Genomic DNA, 17,952 nt, shown 5'->3' on the forward strand with positions numbered 1-17,952 from the left:
GAGCAGGGAAGGGGCAGAGAGAGGGGGAGACACAGAATCCGAAGCAGGCTCCAGGCTCTGAGCTGTCAGCACAGAGCCCGACGTGGGGCTCGAACTCACGAACTATGAGATCATGACCTGAGCAGAAGTCGGACGCTTAACTGACTGGCCACCCAGGCGCCCCTATTTTTTTAAAGTTTTAAAAAATGTTTTATTTATTTTTGAAAGAGAGAGAGAGAGAGACAGAGTGCAAGCGGGGGAGGGGCAGAGAGACAGGGAGACACAGAATCGAAGCAGGCTCCAGGTTCCGCGCTGTCAGCGCAGAGCCTGATGCGGGGCTTGAACTCACGAACCATGAGATCATGACCTGAGCAGAAGTCGGACGCTTAACTGACTGAGCCACCCAGGCACCCCATCTTTTTCTTTTTTTAAGTTTATTTATTTATTTTGAGAGAGAGAGCGAGGGCAAGTGGGGGAGGAGCTTAGGAAGAAGGAGAGAGAGAATCCCAAGCAGGCTCCACGCTATCAGCACAGAGTCCGACAAGGGGCTCAGTCTCACAACTGAGAGATCACTACCTTAGCTGATATCAAGAGTCAGTCTCCACCAACTGAACCACTCAGGTGCTCCCACAAGTTCTTTTACATTCAGAAGTTCCGCCCCCCCCCCCCCCCACTGTCTCCATTTCTGTAAAGCCCTGAATGAAAGATATATCTAGGAGATAGTGGGCAAAGCTTGGCCATACCTATTTAGAATGCTAATGGTAGTGGTAGCCTCTGAAGTTGGAAGAATGGGGAAAGGAAACAGTGTGAAATGAGCCGACAGGTCCTGGCAGGACCCCTCCACCTAAGTGAGCAGTGCAGTGGGAAAGGACAAAGAGGTGGAGGGACTGTGAGGAGGGTGATGTATCAGGAGGGCAGATGATCGAGAGCCTGATCAAGAGCTCTGTTCTAGGTGAGAACAGAGTAAAGAGTACAGAAAAAGCTGTCTGAAGGGATTCCAGTCAAAAATGTTTCTGAAATAAAGGAAGACCTGCATCCAGATTAAAACAACAGATCATAGAAAAATACGGAGCCACCAAGAACAAGATCGATCAATCATTGGGAAAGTCCTGAGCTCTAGGCGTGATGACAAAATCCTGCAAGCATCTAGGCAGAAAAGAAATTTTTTTTTTTAATTTAAAAAAATTTTTTATTTAAAAAAAATTTTTTTTCAAAATTTCTTTTAATGTTTATTCATTTTTTGAGAGAGAGAGAGAGAGAGAAAGACAGATCATGAGCAGGGGAGGGCCAGAGAGAGACAGATACACAGAATCTGAAGCAGGTTCCAGGCTCCGAGCTGTCAGCACAGAGCCTAATGCGGGGCTCGAACTCACGAACCTCAAGATCATGACCTGAGCCAAAGCTGGACACTTAACCGACTGAGCCATCCAGGCACCCCCAAAAGTAAATTATTTAAAATGTAAAAATGGGGGCACCTGGGTGGCCCAGTCAGTTAAGCGTCCGACTTTGGCTTGGCTCATGATCTCACAGTTCGTGAGCTCGAGCCCCGCGTAGGGCTCTGTGCTGACAGCTTGGAGCCTGGAGCCTGCTTCAGATTCTGTGTCTCCCCCTCTCTCTGCTCCTCCCTGCTCACGCTCTGTCTCTCTCGGTCTCAAAAATAAATAAGCATTAAAAACAATTTTTTTTTAATGTAAAAATGAAGGGGTGCCTGGGTGGCTTAGTTGGTTAGCTATCTGACTTCAGCTTCATGAGTTTGAGCCCTACATCAAACTCTGTGCTGTCAGCGTGGAGCCTGCTTCGGATCCTCTTGTGTCCTTTACTCTCTGCCCCTCCCCTGATTGTGCTCTCTCTTTCTCAAAGATAAATAAATACTTTAAAAGTATATAAAAATGAAAAAAAATCATACTCTCCATAGCAACGTTAAAAGCCAAGGGATAGTCGAGAAATGGCTGTAACATGAGACAAGAGCTCGTTTATATGTGGGACAAGAGAGGATCATTCTCACATATTGAACATTTGAAAACATTGACTTTCAAGATACTTTCCTGAAAAATCTTACTCGATGATGTCTCCCTGGTAACTCAAATTGGGAAAAGTAAATCAGGCAAAATTGTGAACTCATGAATTGTTAATGAGCCAGAAAATCAAATCAAGAAGTTAGAAAAAGAACAATAGAATGCCTTCCCCTAAAGAAGCAGAAGAAAATAATAACAAGGTCAGACGTTAATGTACAAGAAAACAAAGAAATAATAAAGATGGTCAGTAAAACCAAAAGTTAGTTCTCTGACAAGATTAATTAAATAGAAAAACTTTGGACAAGCTTTCGTCAGATTAAAAAAAGTACATTCCATTCTTATAATGGAAGGAATGTGCTATTATATTCATCTTTCCCACTAAGGTGTGATCCAGGATATGGCTTTACTTCAATTTTGGTTGTCTTCATTTTTGAGATTTACAAAGGGTGAGTGAGACAGTGTTATAGTATTTTGCGTGGATAAACAAGAAAGTTAACTACTTTGTTTTTCTTTAGGAAACTATCAAAGGAAAATGGTGGCTCCTATGGTTAACACTTACCCTTGTGGATTTTTTCTGGTAGAAAAAGATACATACTTAGACTTGTACTCAAGGTAGTAGAGTAGGACAACACATAAGATCTAAATTGCCTTTCAAATTATTCTTCTAGTAATCTTATTAAATTTTATTAAATAAACTAAATTTTATTTAGTATTTATCAAAATAGTTCAACTTCTGTTTTCATGTATATTAAGCAAGATTTTTCTTTCTTTGTAGGCAGTTAGTTCTGTATCACTGCCAACAACACATTCATCAGAAGGATTAGGATTAGGATCCACTGGGAATTTCATAGGCCGTATCAATAGGCTTGCCCAGAAGGAACAACTGTCTGTAAATTATGAACAATGTGAATTGAAAGAACCTGGGCCTGAAAGGTGAGACGTAATTCAGCTTTTCCTTCTGTTTCATTGTATCTAAGCAATATAACAGCAATATAACGGGCTTGTTTCATGTCTAATTTTCCAGAAATATTTGTCTTCCTTTTTTGTATATTCTGCAGGGAAGGTTTTATAGAACTCATACGCAATTGGACATCTTTGTAATTGAAATATTAAAGTGCTTACTTGCTGAAGACTTGGGACCCATGTACCATAATAGATCAAATCTGGGGAATCCTTTGTTTCTGAGGTATATCTGGATGGTTTAGTCTGCAGGAGACCTATGAGAGTGTGAGGTGCCCCTGCTTGGGAGTGTGGGGGTGCAGAGATATTTCCATCCCAGGGGTCACAGCGGGAGTGGCTAGATGAAAATGGCTGTGCCACACGTGTAGGCAAAATGACTCTCCTTCTACCATCATCAGATTAGAGAGCTGTTTGTCCAGGTGTTTGTCCTACAAATTCAGTTAAATGGTGTCACTCCCTAGACAAATACCAGGTATTAAAAGAAATGGGTTTTAGTCGTAGACTGTGAGGAGACCAGGATTTTAGGAATATGATTTGAGGGATGGAGTAGAGCTTCAGAGCTGCCAAGACTTTGGAAGTAAGGATAAAGAATAGATAAGAACTAGGAAAAGCAGAAAGCAAATGAGTCTGAAGGGGATTGTTTCTTGGCTACAACCAACCAGGTAAATGAGAGAAAAAAAATCTGACTGACAAATAACCCAAATAACTACCTTAGGATACTGTCCTCTGAATTTTTTTTTAATGTTTGTTTATTTTGGGGAGACAGACAGAGTGCAAGCAGGGGAGGGGCAGAGACAGAGGGTGACACAGAATCTGAAGCAGGCTCCAGGGTCTGAGCTGTCAGCACAGAGACCGACGGGGGGCTTGAACCCACAAAGCACGGGATCATGACTTGGGCAGAGGTCGGACGCTCAACCTACTGAGCCACCCACGTGCCCCACTGTCCTCTGAATTGACTCAGCTATTGACTATTTTACTCTGATGGCTTTTAGGCCAGAACCAGGATGAGAAAAGCAGGATAGTATTCATTGGCATGAAATAGTGAAGTGTGTGGGTCAATCTCAATAAAGTAAGAGGCCATTTTATTTTTTCATAGCTCATCTGTTTGGTTCCTTTGGCTTAAGTGCTCTAATGTCAGTTCCCTAAAAGAGAGAAGTCTAGTTAGAGGTGTCTGAGAGAATAAGAGCCATAGAAACCCTCCAGTCATTCAACCTAATTCTGCTTTCAGGGCCCAGCAGCAAAGACTCACCCTGGTTGGATGTATTTGCCTCTATGGCAAATAATACTAGAATAATTTTGCGGTAATATATAGTAACTCGATGATACTTACCATGTCCATTGCTTTGCTACCTTAAATATAGTTCTCATGTAATTGTCCAAGTATCCTTGCCTAACCACAAATATTCTTACATATAATATGAGGGGTGTGTGGACTTCAGCATGGGGCTTTTGTCTTTTGTACTGTGGGGATTTTCTTAGGTTTGGGGGCACATGAGCAGGGGACAGAAAATGCTGAAGTTAGAACAAATCTATGATTTGCCCATTCCCTACAAAACACTATAACCTTATTGTTTCTACTGTAGAGGTCCTACTTTCCCTACTCAGGCTTTTTCTTTCCATTTGAGCATCTCTGAAAAATTTACCAGATCTCTCTCGTCCTTCTTTTCCTCCATATCTTTTGATCTTTGAGGAATTAAAAAAAATGTTTTTAATGTTTATTTATTTTTGAAAGAGAGTGAGAGCACAGGGGAGGTGCAGACAGAAAGACGGACAAAGGATCTGAAGCGGGCTCTGCATGGACAGCAGAGAGCCTGATGTGGGGCTTGAACTCACGAATGCTGAGATCATGACCTGGGCTGAAGTCAGAAGCTTAACCAACTGAGCCACCCAGGTGCCCCAAGGAATTTTTTAAAAGTTTTTTTAAAAAAATTGTATCTGTTTATTTTGAGAAAGAAAGAGAACATGAGGGGGGGAGGGGCAAAGAGAGAGGGAGAAAGAGAGAATCCCAGACAGGCTCCACACTGTCAGCACGGAGTCTGATGCAGGGCTAAAACTCATATGACCTGAGCTGAAGTCAAGAGCTGGATGCTTAACAAACTGAGCCACTCAGGTGCCCCAACCTTTGCAGAATTTCAGTGAAGCAACAAAGAGAAGTTGGCTGGAAAATGCAAGCTAGGATGTCAACCAATCCTGGTTATTCTGGGAAACTGGTCAGCCAGTTTTGAAGATTTATATCATACAAGCTACCAACTGTAATTCTACCTATCACATCATATTAAGGTCTTTGTTAATATGTGTTTGTTTCCACATCATAAATTAGATTCACTGTTTTTTGGTATTTGGGTTACATATTCTCCATCATTTCTCCTAGATTTCATTGTAGATGCAAAATTGGCCAGAAAGAATACGGTATTGGTGTAGGTAGTACTAAGCAAGAAGCCAAACAGTCAGCCGCTAAGCTTGCGTATGAGCAGATACTTTCAGAGAAAACCTCAATGGTACGTACTGCCTTTGGATTTAACTTTTAAATTTTAAAATTCCCTTTGAAGAGTGCAAGTTTGACTTCCTCCTTGATGATTTGGATGGCTTTTATTCCTTTGTGTTGCCTGATTGCTGAGGCTAGGACTTCCAATACTATGTTGAATAACAGAGGTGAGAGTGGACATCCCTATCGTGTTCCTGACCTTAGGGGGAAAGTTCTCAGCTTTTCCCCATTGAGGATGATATTAGCGATGGGTCTTTCATATATGGCTTTTATGATCCTGAGGTATGATCCTTCTATTTCTACTTTCTTGAGGGTTTTTATCAAGAAAGGATGCTGTATTTTGTCAAATGCTTTCTCTGCATCTATTGAGAGGATCGTATGGGTCTTGTCCTTTCTTTTATTGATGTGACGTAGCACATTGATTGTTTTGTGGATATTGAACCAGCCCTGCATCCCAGGTATAAATCCCACTTGGTTGTGGTGAATAATTCTTTTAATGTATTGTTGGGTCTGGTTGGCTAATATCTTGAGGATTTTTGCATCCATGTTCATCAGAGAAATTGGTCTATTCTTTTTAGTGGGGTCTTTGGTTTTGGAATCAAGGTAATGGTGGTTTCATAGAATGAGTTTGGAAGTTTTCTTTCCATTTATATTTTTGGAAGAGCTTCAAAAGAATAGGTGTTAACTCTTCTTTAAGTGTTTGGTAGAATTCCCCTGGAAAGGTTAGACTGTGTTTAGATGATGCCAGGACAGCCAGTAACATAGCAAAAGGATTCCTCCATTCTGTGTTTCACCAATGAGCCATGAACCATGAGCCATGGGGCCATGAGGCCCCAGAGATCAAAGTTCTGTCAGCAGTTCAGGGTTTGTTTGTTTGTTTGTTTGTTTGAATATTTATTTATTTATTTTGGGAGAGAGGGAGAGCACGTGCATGAGCGGGGGAAGAGCAGAGAGAGGGAGAGAGAATGAGTCTCAAGCAGACTCTGCACTCGTAGCACAGCCTGATGCAGGGCTGGAACTCACAAACTGTGAGATCATGACCTGACTGGAAATCAAGAGTTGGTCGTCCAACCAACTGAGCCACCCAGGCACCCCCCTCAGGGTTGTTTTGTAAATCCAGATCAAGCATTCGTAAATAAATGTGGTAGTTAGCACGCAGAGACTGAGTCAGTATGGAGCAATAATTTAATTGGTCTTCAAACTCCTAAGGGGTACTCTTTCTTTCAGAAAGCTGACTCGGTATTAGCTGGTTCTTTGATTACTTCGCCTGGTGACTCTGGAAGCAACAATTTGGTGAAAAGCATATCGTAAGTATGAGCAAACAGCTGTGATATTTAACAAATTAAGATTGCTGCCTGAAAGTGCACATTTTATGAAAATGTTGAAGGAGAATTTAGAGAAAGAAATTACTGATCAACAAAAAATAGGCAGAATTCACAAATTAACAATTATTCCCCTTTCTTCCAGTGCTTCTGAATCACCATCTGAAAATGATTTCTTGGAAAATTCATCAGGAGGAAGTTGTGACAGGGGCCGTGTAAACAATTCTTCATCTCCTATGGTATAGTATTAGCCTCTAGCTTCCTAATTAGTTTCCTTATTTTCTTTGTATTTCCTCATTTTAAAAGTGTCTCCCGTACCCAACCGTAATTTTTCTATTATCTGGTGCACTCTTATTTCATATTGATATGTGGCAGCATTTAACTTCCTCCTTTATTAACTCCCATTCCTCACATGCAAAATTCCTCCACTATTCACTCTCATCTTCTCCCTACTCACCTTCATGTTTTCATATATTCCTATGATCATGCTTATCTTCTATCAATTAGTACTTGAAAGGTCCATTAATATAATTCTGCTCCTGTTTTATTTTCAAGAGAGAGAGAGAGAACACGAACATGTGTGGGGGAGAGGGGCAGAGGGAGAGAGAGAGAAATCTTTTTTTTTTTTAATATGAAATTTATTGTCAAATTGGTTTCCATACAATACCCAGTGCTCATCCCAACAGGTGCTCTCCTCAATGCCCATCACCCAACCCCCCTCCCTCCCACCCCCCTCTCCAATCAACTCTCAGTTTATTCTCAGTTTTTAAGAGTCTCTTATGGTTTGGCTTGAGAGAGAGAAATCTTAAGCAGCTTCCACACTCAGCACGGAGCTTAACACAGGGCTCAATCCCAAGACCCTAGGATCATGACTTGAGCTGAAATTAAGAGTCAGATGCTTAACTGACTGAGCCACCCAGGCACCCCAGTTCTGCTCTTGTTTTAAAAAATCAGAACTAATGTTAAAAATCAGATAATTTGGGGGGCGTCCGAATGGCTTAGTCGGTTAAGAATCTGACTTCAGCTCAGGTCATGATATCACAGTTCACAAGTTCAAGCCCTGTATGGGGCTCTGTGCTGACAGCTCAGAGCCTGGAGCCTGCTTCAGATTCTGTGTCTCGCTCACTCTCTGCCCCTCCCCCCTCGTGCTCTGTCTCTCTCTCTTTCTCTCTCTGTCTCTCTCTCAAAAGTAAATTAAAAAATCAGATAATTTTTGTGGTGATGATTAGTGTTATAAAAGTGTCCTGTTTATAACGAGCGATGAACAAATCAATAAGAAAAAGAAAAGTGGCTCAGTATAAAGATGTGCAAAATATCTGAACAAACAGGTCAGAGAAGAGATACCCAAATAGGCCCCAACATATGAAAAGATGCTTCACTGCATAGTAATCGTGAACATGCAAATCAAAACACAGTTAGGTATCATTTTAAGCCCGTTACCATGGCAAAATTTGAGTCTGGCAGTACTAAACATTGGCACAGCTGTGTTCCAGTTATGACCACTATACGCTGCTGCTGGTGGAAGCGTAAATTGGTGCAGTCATTGTGGAGAACGGTTTGGCGACACGTAGTGAAGTGGAGGGTGTGTGTGCCGTGCCTTCAGGCAGTTCCCTTCCTGGGGAATGTATACTAGAGAAACACTCATACGTATGTACAGAGACATTGGATAAGCACGTTCTTTGCAACAGCATTGGTAACAGGAGGAGATTAGAAGAAAAACATTGTCCATTAACAGAATGGCTAAATTAACCATAGCTTAGTCATCACACAATACTGAGGCTGGTAGGTGCTATGAGCTCAAAAGTTTAGTTCGACGCTCCCCACTCTGTGTCAACATACTCAACTTGGTAAAACTACAAAGTTACCAAACCTACCAGAATAAAAGTGAATATGAATAAAGAATAGCTATGTGAAATTAGTTTTTGAGATATATCCAGGACTCCTCTTTTTTTCTTAACTATTAAAATTAAATTGTTGGGGCGCCTGAGTGGCTCAGTCGGTTGAGTGGCCGGCTTCGGCTCAGGTCACGATCTCGCGGTCCGTGAGTTCGAGCCCCGCGTTGGGCTCTGTGCTGACAGCTCAGAGCCTGGAGCCTGTTTCAGATTCTGTGTCTCCCTCTCTCTGACCCTCCCCCGTTCATGCTCTGTCTCTCTCTGTCTCAAAAATAAATAAACGTTAAAAAAATTTTTTTAAATTAAATTGTTAATTTTTGCTAAAAATGAATATTTCAGCATTGCCATTTTTTTAAACAGTTTGGATTTTTTAAAAATTTTATTTATTTTTGAGAGAGAGAGAGAGAACGAGCAGGGGAGGGGCAGAGAGAGAGGGAGACAGAGCAGCCCCAGCAGGCACTGCACCGTGAGCCCAGAGCCCGATGCTGGGCTCAAACCCACGATCTGCAAGATCGTGACCTGAGCTGAAGTCAGACGCTTAACCGACTGAGCCACCCAGGCGCCCCAGCATTGCCATTTTTAACTGATCAGATCAGAAACACTTGGGGTATTACTTTAAACTAGTCCCTGAGCTCCATTTCTTCTTCATTAGCACTGTGGATGACTTGGTGAGACCCACCAGCCCGGGGCGTCGCCAGGGAGGCCACGTTCTGTACCAGGGGAATCTGTGCTTCTGCTGAACATGCCCTAGGACCTTTTTGCCCTTCCCACCATGTCTATCTGGTTGCTATAATAGATGAGAACACTGATGTAGCCAACCTGAGAAGCAGGGCGTGACGAGAGTACACAAGTTGATGATGCTGTTCATCTAAGGGACCAAAAAAATGTCACAGAACCATCTAGAAGTACAGCAGGAAGAAGAGCAAGGTCAAGCAAGAGAATTGATTTAATCATCTGAAACTATGTTTCATTTTCTTTTATTATAGGACAATGTCAGAAATAGTGAAAAGAAGGTGAAAAGGTGAGTATCATTATGCAGTGACTGTATTTTGAAACGAAGTTTTATTTCAGACTTCGTTTGTTAGCCTTATTTACTAAGTCTTTAGTATTTGTAGAATACTATACATCGTCATTTGTGTGGAGTTTCAGAGGTGGAAAGCATGGTTGAGGATCACAGAAAGCTTGACATCTACAAACGAATAATTGTAAATATGTAGAGAAATCTTTGAATGGATGTATATACTGCACTGTGGACATAAAGCCTGTAGGGGGTCACTACATTCATTGGTTAAGGGCATTATTTTGGATGAGGCTGACAGATGTGGGCTTAGGGAAGTACTCTCCCATGAAGTATGTTATTTTACAGACAGCCAGGTAGGGTAGAGATGGTGTAATGACTTGGGCAAGAAAAGAAAAAGACCAAATGTTACATAAATGATGGTGGATTGGTTTCTTTCTTTTTCTTTTTCTTCTTCTTCTTCTTTTTTTTTTTTTTTGATGTTTATTTTTGAGACAGAGATAGAATGTGAGCAGGGGAGGGGCAGAGAGAGGGAGACACAGAATCTGAAACAGGTTCCAGGCTCTGAGTTGTGAGCACAGAGCCCGACATGGGGCTCGAACTCATGTACTGTGAGATCATGACCTGAGTCGAAGTTAGACACTTAACCAACTGAGCCACCCAGGCGCCCCACATGGATTGTTTTTTTGACCTGAAGAGAAAAACGAGGACGTAATTATAAGTCAGCCGTGAGGATGAGGTGGCAGTAGGAGCCATTATGAGCCACCGATATATTCTGAAGAGTAGGAGGTGTGTCAAGGAAAGATGATTCCTGATGTGGGTGTTTGGGTGGAGAGAAGAGAGATGTACATGTGAGGTGATCCAGACATCAGCCATTGGTTATCGTGGCAGTGAGGAGGGTGAGGAGAATTTGCAAGACAGACCATACGAGAAGAGTGGGCAGGGTTTGAGGGAGTATGGTTCCAGTAACTGGGGGAAGAAGCAATGGAGAAAGGATTTTAAGACTATTCCTTGTGGGTGAGATGTAGACGGGAATCAGGCATCATGGCTGATGGCCTAACAGCTGATGGTGTTAGGAACCTGAGGGCTTAAAGGGAAGATAGCAATTTGAAGAGGTTTAGTTTTAAGTGGGGTTTGAACTTCCAAAAGCAGGTGTCATGGCCAGTAAGGAATAAAGTACAAAGGGTAAAATGACCGGAATGACAGTGCAAGCAGATAGAAGTCCTTTGGTTCTGAGTCTGGAGGGAGAAAAAGGGAGGCTGGGGCACACCAGCAATAAATGTGTTCAGGCAAAAATAATAAATAAATAAATAAATAAATAAGTAAATAAGGACTCAGAAAAGGAATGAAAAATCATTAGTTGACAGAGGAGAGCTGTTAAATTTATTGTTTTATAAAGGAAAAGGTGAATGCTTTCAACCCTGTAATTCTAATAGTTGACTGAATATATAAAAAAAACTAGTGCATGACATAAAACTTCTTCTAACGTTATATTTGATTTCAGTTTTATTTGAGTTTCATATTCTTGTCTTAAATCTTAGAAGTTTGGCACCTACATTTAACTCTCCTGTGACAAAAGACAGCAGGTGTTCTGTGGAACTCAGGTAAGAGGGAAAGCTGTGACAAAGAATCTGGTTACAGATATGTTCGCCCCTTCGACAAAAGTTTCTTAAGGGACTGTTGTTCGTCAGCCAGGCTAAATTATATTTCTACCTGAACAGTTTAATTTTTTAGTACACTCAGATCCGCAAAGGATCATTGTCTCCTGGAGACGGAAAGTTTAGATGAATCCAGGTGGAATGTGGTAAGTGTAGATCTACTGGATAGTTACGTGAATTTTTCTGACATCCATGGACGTTTTTAATATTGAAGGTAAATATTTCTATAAACCAATGATTTCTTAGAAAAGACTCTTGCAGGAATCCGAACATCTCCACTTGAATATGTTTTCCACTTTCCAGCTCCATTCCAGATTTCACTTTGGAAAAAGGTTCCCCTTGTGGTAGATTGCATGTTTGGGTTTGAATAAAGTATCTGAAACAAATGAAGCCTATTTGCAATAGGAGGACACTGAATACAAGTTTAAAAGAATCAGCAAACATTTCATAAGCCCCTAATACACACCTGGCACAGTTTTGGGCATTGGATTTAGAGTGGAACAAATAGAAACATCTTCCGCCCTCACAGTTTTGTGGGGAGAATCATTCCATGAAAAATCTGTAATTACCACGTATGGTCTTAGAAGCAATGACATGGTAAGAAGTGGAAATAGGAACCTTGGGTTTAGTGTGAGGGGTGAAGCAAGGCTTCCTGTAGGGTCACCGGTGTGGGGGCGCCTGGAGGATGAGTTACAACAGGGAGGTGGAGAAGCTCTGTGGCTCTGCAAAAGAGCCACATGTGGAAAAGTAAAGGTAGGAAAGGTAGGTGAGTGTTCAAGGAGCAAAGGCTGTGTGCTTGGAGTGCAGGGAACAAGGACACGGTGCCATGAGACAGGCTGGGCAGGGAAGTAGGAGACTCCTTATAGGCCATCTAAGGACTTTCTGGCTTTGGCTTAATGAAAAGGAGTCTATTGGAGAATTTAGGCAATAGAGAGACATGATCATACTCCATTTTTTCACACTGGTTGCTGTGTGGCTCATGAAGGAGCCTGATAGAAGGTTGGACTAGTGTATAGCTGTTGGAGATGAGGAAAGTGGGTGCATACCAGTGATAGGTTTTGGAACTAGAATTGGCAGGGCTTAATGATGGAATGCAGGACAGGAGAGAGAGGGGAACCCCAGGTAGTTACAGACCTAGGCAGGCTCAGAGAACATGTTCATTTCTCTTATGACAGCTTGGTGATAGCTGTGGAACATAATACAGCACTTCTCTCTATTTTTTTTATTAAAAAAATTTTTTTAATCTTTATTTATTTTTAGGGAGAGAGACAGAGACAAAGCTCAAGCAGGGGAGGGAGAGAAAGAGAGAGACACAGAATCCAAAGCAGGCTCCAGACTCCGAGCTGTCAGCACAGAGCCCGACGTGGGGCTTGAACTCACGAACTGTGAGATCATGACCTGAGCTGAAGTCGGACACTTAACACACTGAGCCACCCAGGTGCCCCATGGCACTTCTTTCTAAAGTTTTATACTTGAGATAAAATCTGGCTGGTACAAAAGCCAGAAGTTGAACGTAATTACCAGAGGTGGTCTGTTATTTTGGGAGCAGGAGCAGGCGTAGCTATCCTTTGTGATTCAAGAGTTTCTGTGGAGTAGACTCTTCTCATTTAGAAGGAGAGAGCCTTGTTTCTTGTAGAGTCCATTTTGCCAGTGACATTAAGGGAAAGTGGAAGGGTTGGGAGGCTGGGTGGGCAGTGACCATTGAACCTCAGAATAACCATGTATTTTTTATCTTTTAAGGTTTACCAGCGATTTTACAGAAATAGAACCGATTGGCTCAGGTGGATATGGCCAAGTTTTCAAAGCAAAACACAGAATTGATAGGAAGACTTACGTTGTTAAACGTGTTAAATATGATAGCGAGTAAGTAGTAAATGTTTTATTTCTTTGAATGAGGTGTGTGAACCTGCACTATTCTTTTTTTATGTTTCTCTCTTCTTCATTAGCATATTATTTAGTTTTTTCTAGTCTTCCTTAAAAATGTTGCTCTATCATCAGGGGCTTGGCTTACTGTGAAATGACCTCACTTTACTGTGGTTATTAAAAAAAAAAAAAGAATATACCATTGATCATTCTTTTGAGCTTGTCTTGATGAAAACAGAAGTAATAGAATCATCTAGCTTACAGTGACCTTTGAGATTTTCTGGTCTCCTCTCCTTTATCGGAAGGACTAGGAGACTGAGACCCAAAGCTGGGAACTGATTTGTCAAAGGTAAATAGGTAACTGTTTGTCTATTATTGCATCATACACCACTCCAAAATGTAGTGGCTTAAAAATAACAGGTATTATTATCTCTCATGGTCCTCTGAGTTGGCTGTGGCCATCTGGGCCATCCCCACACGGGGTCTCTCACGCATTTGCTGTCAGAAGTCATCTGAAAGCTTGGCTAGTGATGGCTGTCGCACATGGCTAGCAGTTGATGCTGGCTGTGGGCTGGAATTTCAGCTGCTAACCAGAGCGCCTCTACGTGGCCTCTTTATGTCACCTGGGCTTCTCACAACCTAGTCGCTGCGTTCCAAGAAGGATTGTCCTCAGCGAAAGTCATCCCAAGAGGGAACAGCAAAGGCTACTTTTGACCTAGTCTTGGAAGTTCCACATAATATCGGTTAAACAACATCACTAAGGCCAGCTCAGACTCAGGTAGAGGGCAAATAGACTCTACCTCTTAATCTGAGGAGTGGATGTATGTATGGGGAGGACACGAATTGATGACCATCTTTGGATGCTACCTACTATGGTAACAAGGTGGAGATTTAGAACTTGTTTTCTGGAATGCTGATCCATTGTGTTCCCACTATAACCCCTTGCTCCCCATGTTTGTTTCATGTATTGTCTGCACCCACTTACTCCCACCCTTCCCACTTACTGGATAGAACTCCTTCAGAAAAGAGAACATGTGGGAAGGAAGTATTAAATCACAAGCTCACCGGTTCACCAATCTTGCTTGTTGGTTTCTGACAGTTGGACTATGTATAACTTGGTAGACCTATCCCTCAAGGACTAGGGAAGGATATGGGAAACAGATACGAGCTATGGAAAATGACATAAGTAAAGGAGAAGCAGGCATGGAGTCCTGGCCATTCCTCATCTCAGCCAGACACACCTACTTCCCTTCCCACGGACAATGCCTTGCCTTGTCCACCTGGCATCAAAACAAGGCTTTTTTTTCCGTTACATTATTTTGCTTAACATGAATGAAGTGTTGTTCTTTCCATTCAGTAGCATTTTTCTTAATGGTAATATGTAATGATGATAAGAGTACAGTATCTTGGACATTTTTAGTAGCTTCATAAATTGGTATAACACAGTTAAAAATATACGTGGAGGGGCACCTGGGTGGCTCAGTCGATTAAGCATTCAACTTCAGCTCAGGTCACGATCTCGTGGTTCGTGAGTTCAAGCCCCACATCAGGCTCTGTGCTGACAGCTCGAGCCTGGAGACTGCTTCAGATTCTGTGTCTCCCTCTCTGTTTGCGTCTCTCCATGCTTGTGTTCTCTGTCTCTCAGAAATGATTATTAAATTTAAAAAAATATACTTGGAATATTTATACACCTTGACCCATGGATTTCCCATCTGGGAACCTATTCTAAGGATATTATCCAAATTATGGAAAAAGTTATACAAGAAGATGTAAATCACTGTGTCATTATAACAGTGAAAAATTAGAACAAACTAAAGGTCCGGCAACGAAGAAATGATTAAGTATGTTTTGTTCTCTCCCCTGTTCGATGGCCAAGCTTACATACGGAAAATATTCAGACATGAAATGATATGATGCTGGAATTTGCTTCAGAATAATCCAGGGAAGATGAGGAAGTGGGTGAGAGTATAGATGAAACGAGATTGGCCAGGAGTTAATAACAGTTTCATTTGGGTAATGGCTAGGTAGCAGTTCATGAATCTATTTGCTCTACTTTTTTATACTTTAGAAATCTTACATTAAAAAGTTTACATGATGGTTATACAAATTGTGTAACAAGGAAAATGGTAAAGATAACCTGTTATATGGAGAAATAGGTTAAAAACTATATACTATTATTACAAGTATATAAAAATGTATAGGAAGAAAGACTATAAGAAACAATCCAAACGATAACTGATTGTGTTAGGACTGTTGATGGATGAGTACTTTTTTTCCCTTTATTTTTATAAATGTTATGTCATGTAGTTATGGAACTTTGCAAATTAAAAAATGGAAGTGTAGAATGTTTGCTTATCTTTTCTCCTCATTGAAATCTCAAATTTATTTATTCCATGTAGCATAGCATTTTCTCAGCTCTTGACTCCAGATCACTATAAAGCTCCCACACGTACAGTGAAGTCTTGCTTTCTCTGCGTAGATATCTCCTTTGTGTATTTCTGTTATACATTTAAAATTTTGAGTTAGGTTCATCATGTTGCCTGGGTTACCCTTGCTGCCCTATTAGGGTTTGCTTATGAAATCCAAAGTGATTTCAACACAAGGCTAAACAAAATATGATGTATGAATTAGCAACCAAAAATTGCTTGACTGGCATTTCAAAGACGGCCACAAATGGCTTTTAAAATGTCTGATGCTTGAACTTGATTAAGTCACTGCTTTTTCTCATGTTGAGAGTGAGGACAGCCATGTTTTTTCTGTGTGTTCAGTTTTCCTTTCGAGTACTCCTGGCCTCCATTCTAAAAACTCAGGGTGTGGGAACCACGGCAACTGTTTCATAAGGGAGAGTAGGTAGTTGTCTTCTGTCACCTGACTTGTAGTTCATAGCAGGGATGATGCTGACACTTTTATGTTCCCTGTTTCTTTAAATCAGGAAGGCAGAGCGTGAAGTAAAAGCTTTGGCAGCTCTCAATCACCCAAATATCGTTCACTACTACAGCTGCTGGTTTGGCGATGATTACCATTCTGTGGACAGCATTAACACTTCAAGGTAACTAAAAAGAATTCTCATAGCCCTAACAGGATGGAAGAAACTGTTATTTACTTGGTGTAGGTCAGAAGATAAGGCCATTAGTTATTACATTTAATAATCACCAACCACAAACACCGTTTGAGACAATAATCTTGTCCTTGCTTCTATCCCTTGCTCCACACTTGCTTAAAAAAATTTTTTTAGGGGCGCCTGGGTGGCGCAGTCGGTTAAGCGTCCGACTTCAGCCAGGTCACGATCTCGCGGTCCGTGAGTTCGAGCCCCGCGTCAGGCTCTGGGCTGATGGCTCAGAGCCTGGAGCCTGTTTCCGATTCTGTGTCTCCCTCTCTCTCTGCCCCTACCCCGTTCATGCTCTGTCTCTCTCTGTCCCAAAAAAAATAAATAAACGTTGAAAAAAAAAATTTAAAAAAAAAATTTTTTTTATTGTCCTCAACTGTTTTATTTTTTTAAATTTATACTTTTTTTTTTTTTTTTAGTTTATTTATTATTTTTAGTAACCTCTACACCCAGTGTGGGGCTCGAACTCACAACCCCAAGATCAAGAGTTGCATGCTTTTCTGACTGAGCCAGCCAGGTATCCCTGTCCTCATCTGTTTTGAAAATCTCAGGTTTAGCTTTTTTGTCTCCATTGTTTAATTTGTAGGCTTGCTCACTTACCCCGGCTTCAGGCTAGGCTGTACATGCAGTCTTAGGAAGAAGGTTTGAACACATTATGGATGCTACAGCTGGAAACCCCTCCTCAGCTGCCAACACTTTTCTGTCCCTCTCAGAGACTCCTGATTGTTGGGGTGCAGTTAAGTGGTCTGTCTCTCTCTGTCTCTCTCTTTTTTTAATATTTTAAGTTAAGCTCCATGTCCAACGTGGGGCTTGAACCCATGACCCTGAGGTCAAAAGTTACATGCTCTACCAACTGAGCCAGCCAGACACCCCAAGGGGTCCCTTTTGAATACAACCACACCACTTACAGTGGAGTGGTGGGCATTGAAGATAATTTAAGACCAAGGAGGTACCCCACCTTGCATCACTCATGCTTTGTCTCAGGTAAGACCCTGACAAAGGACTGGAGGTCTCTAAAGACCTGGCATCTGCTTCTGAAAAGTCAGCCGGTGTTTCTTGGGGACTGTCCTCACCGAAATCCTGAGGACAATGAGGGTCTGTTCATTCATCGACTCCCACCCCCAGCACCAGCTCCATCCACCCCATGTGATTGAGAACTTTATCATTAGTTTCAGGACTCATTCACCATCAGCATACAGACAGGACTTCTTCAGCTTTCAGCAGATTTTTGGCTTTCTTTTCCTATTTTCTAACCAACAGAAGTTCGAAGAAAATAAATTAATATTGAAGCCAACTTAGTTTATAAAGCAAGATAAAAACATGGTTAGCAAAATTAGTCCTCGCAAGTATATGTCATAGCAATTTGTTGGCATTCCTCTTTGAGAAACGATCCTTACACTATTGTTTTCGATTTGTTTTTCCTGTATTTCTCTCTCATTAAACTAATAACCCCCATGACAGCAAGGATAGTATCTAACTTGTTTCCCCTTTGTTTCTGGGCCTTTCACAAAACAGATGCTCAGTAGGCCAATAGTGAATTAAAATGTTCCAGAATTACTTTATGTAGTAATGCAATTTGGTTTTCCTTAATTCCATTGTATTGGTGTTCCTATTCCTTTCTACTAGCAAAGGTGATCAAGGACCCTTACCATTA

At 41.4% G+C, this 17,952-nt stretch overlaps 1 protein-coding gene and 1 non-coding gene across 3 annotated transcripts in view; one reads left to right on the forward strand and one right to left on the reverse strand.

Moving 5' to 3' along the window:
* The window catches only part of EIF2AK2 (eukaryotic translation initiation factor 2 alpha kinase 2), a 33,782-nt gene that overhangs the window by 7,641 nt on the left and 8,189 nt on the right, over window positions 1-17,952 (forward strand). For both annotated transcript variants that reach the window (XM_047068442.1, XM_047068443.1), the window contains exons 4-11: window positions 2,770-2,927; window positions 5,326-5,452; window positions 6,667-6,746; window positions 6,907-7,000; window positions 9,640-9,674; window positions 11,213-11,275; window positions 13,070-13,192; window positions 16,125-16,241. In XM_047068442.1, the coding sequence (XP_046924398.1) occupies window positions 2,770-2,927; window positions 5,326-5,452; window positions 6,667-6,746; window positions 6,907-7,000; window positions 9,640-9,674; window positions 11,213-11,275; window positions 13,070-13,192; window positions 16,125-16,241 (797 nt within the window). The remainder of the gene's footprint in view (window positions 1-2,769; window positions 2,928-5,325; window positions 5,453-6,666; window positions 6,747-6,906; window positions 7,001-9,639; window positions 9,675-11,212; window positions 11,276-13,069; window positions 13,193-16,124; window positions 16,242-17,952) is intronic.
* On the reverse strand, window positions 17,094-17,166 carry TRNAK-UUU (transfer RNA lysine (anticodon UUU)). The gene has a single exon. It is a non-coding gene; the product is annotated as a tRNA-Lys (tRNA).

This window comes from Lynx rufus, unplaced genomic scaffold, assembly GCF_022079265.1.
Source record: "Lynx rufus isolate CCGP_SWC_20201006 ecotype Redwood Valley unplaced genomic scaffold, mLynRuf1.p SCAF_8, whole genome shotgun sequence".
NCBI lineage: Eukaryota > Metazoa > Chordata > Mammalia > Carnivora > Felidae > Lynx > Lynx rufus.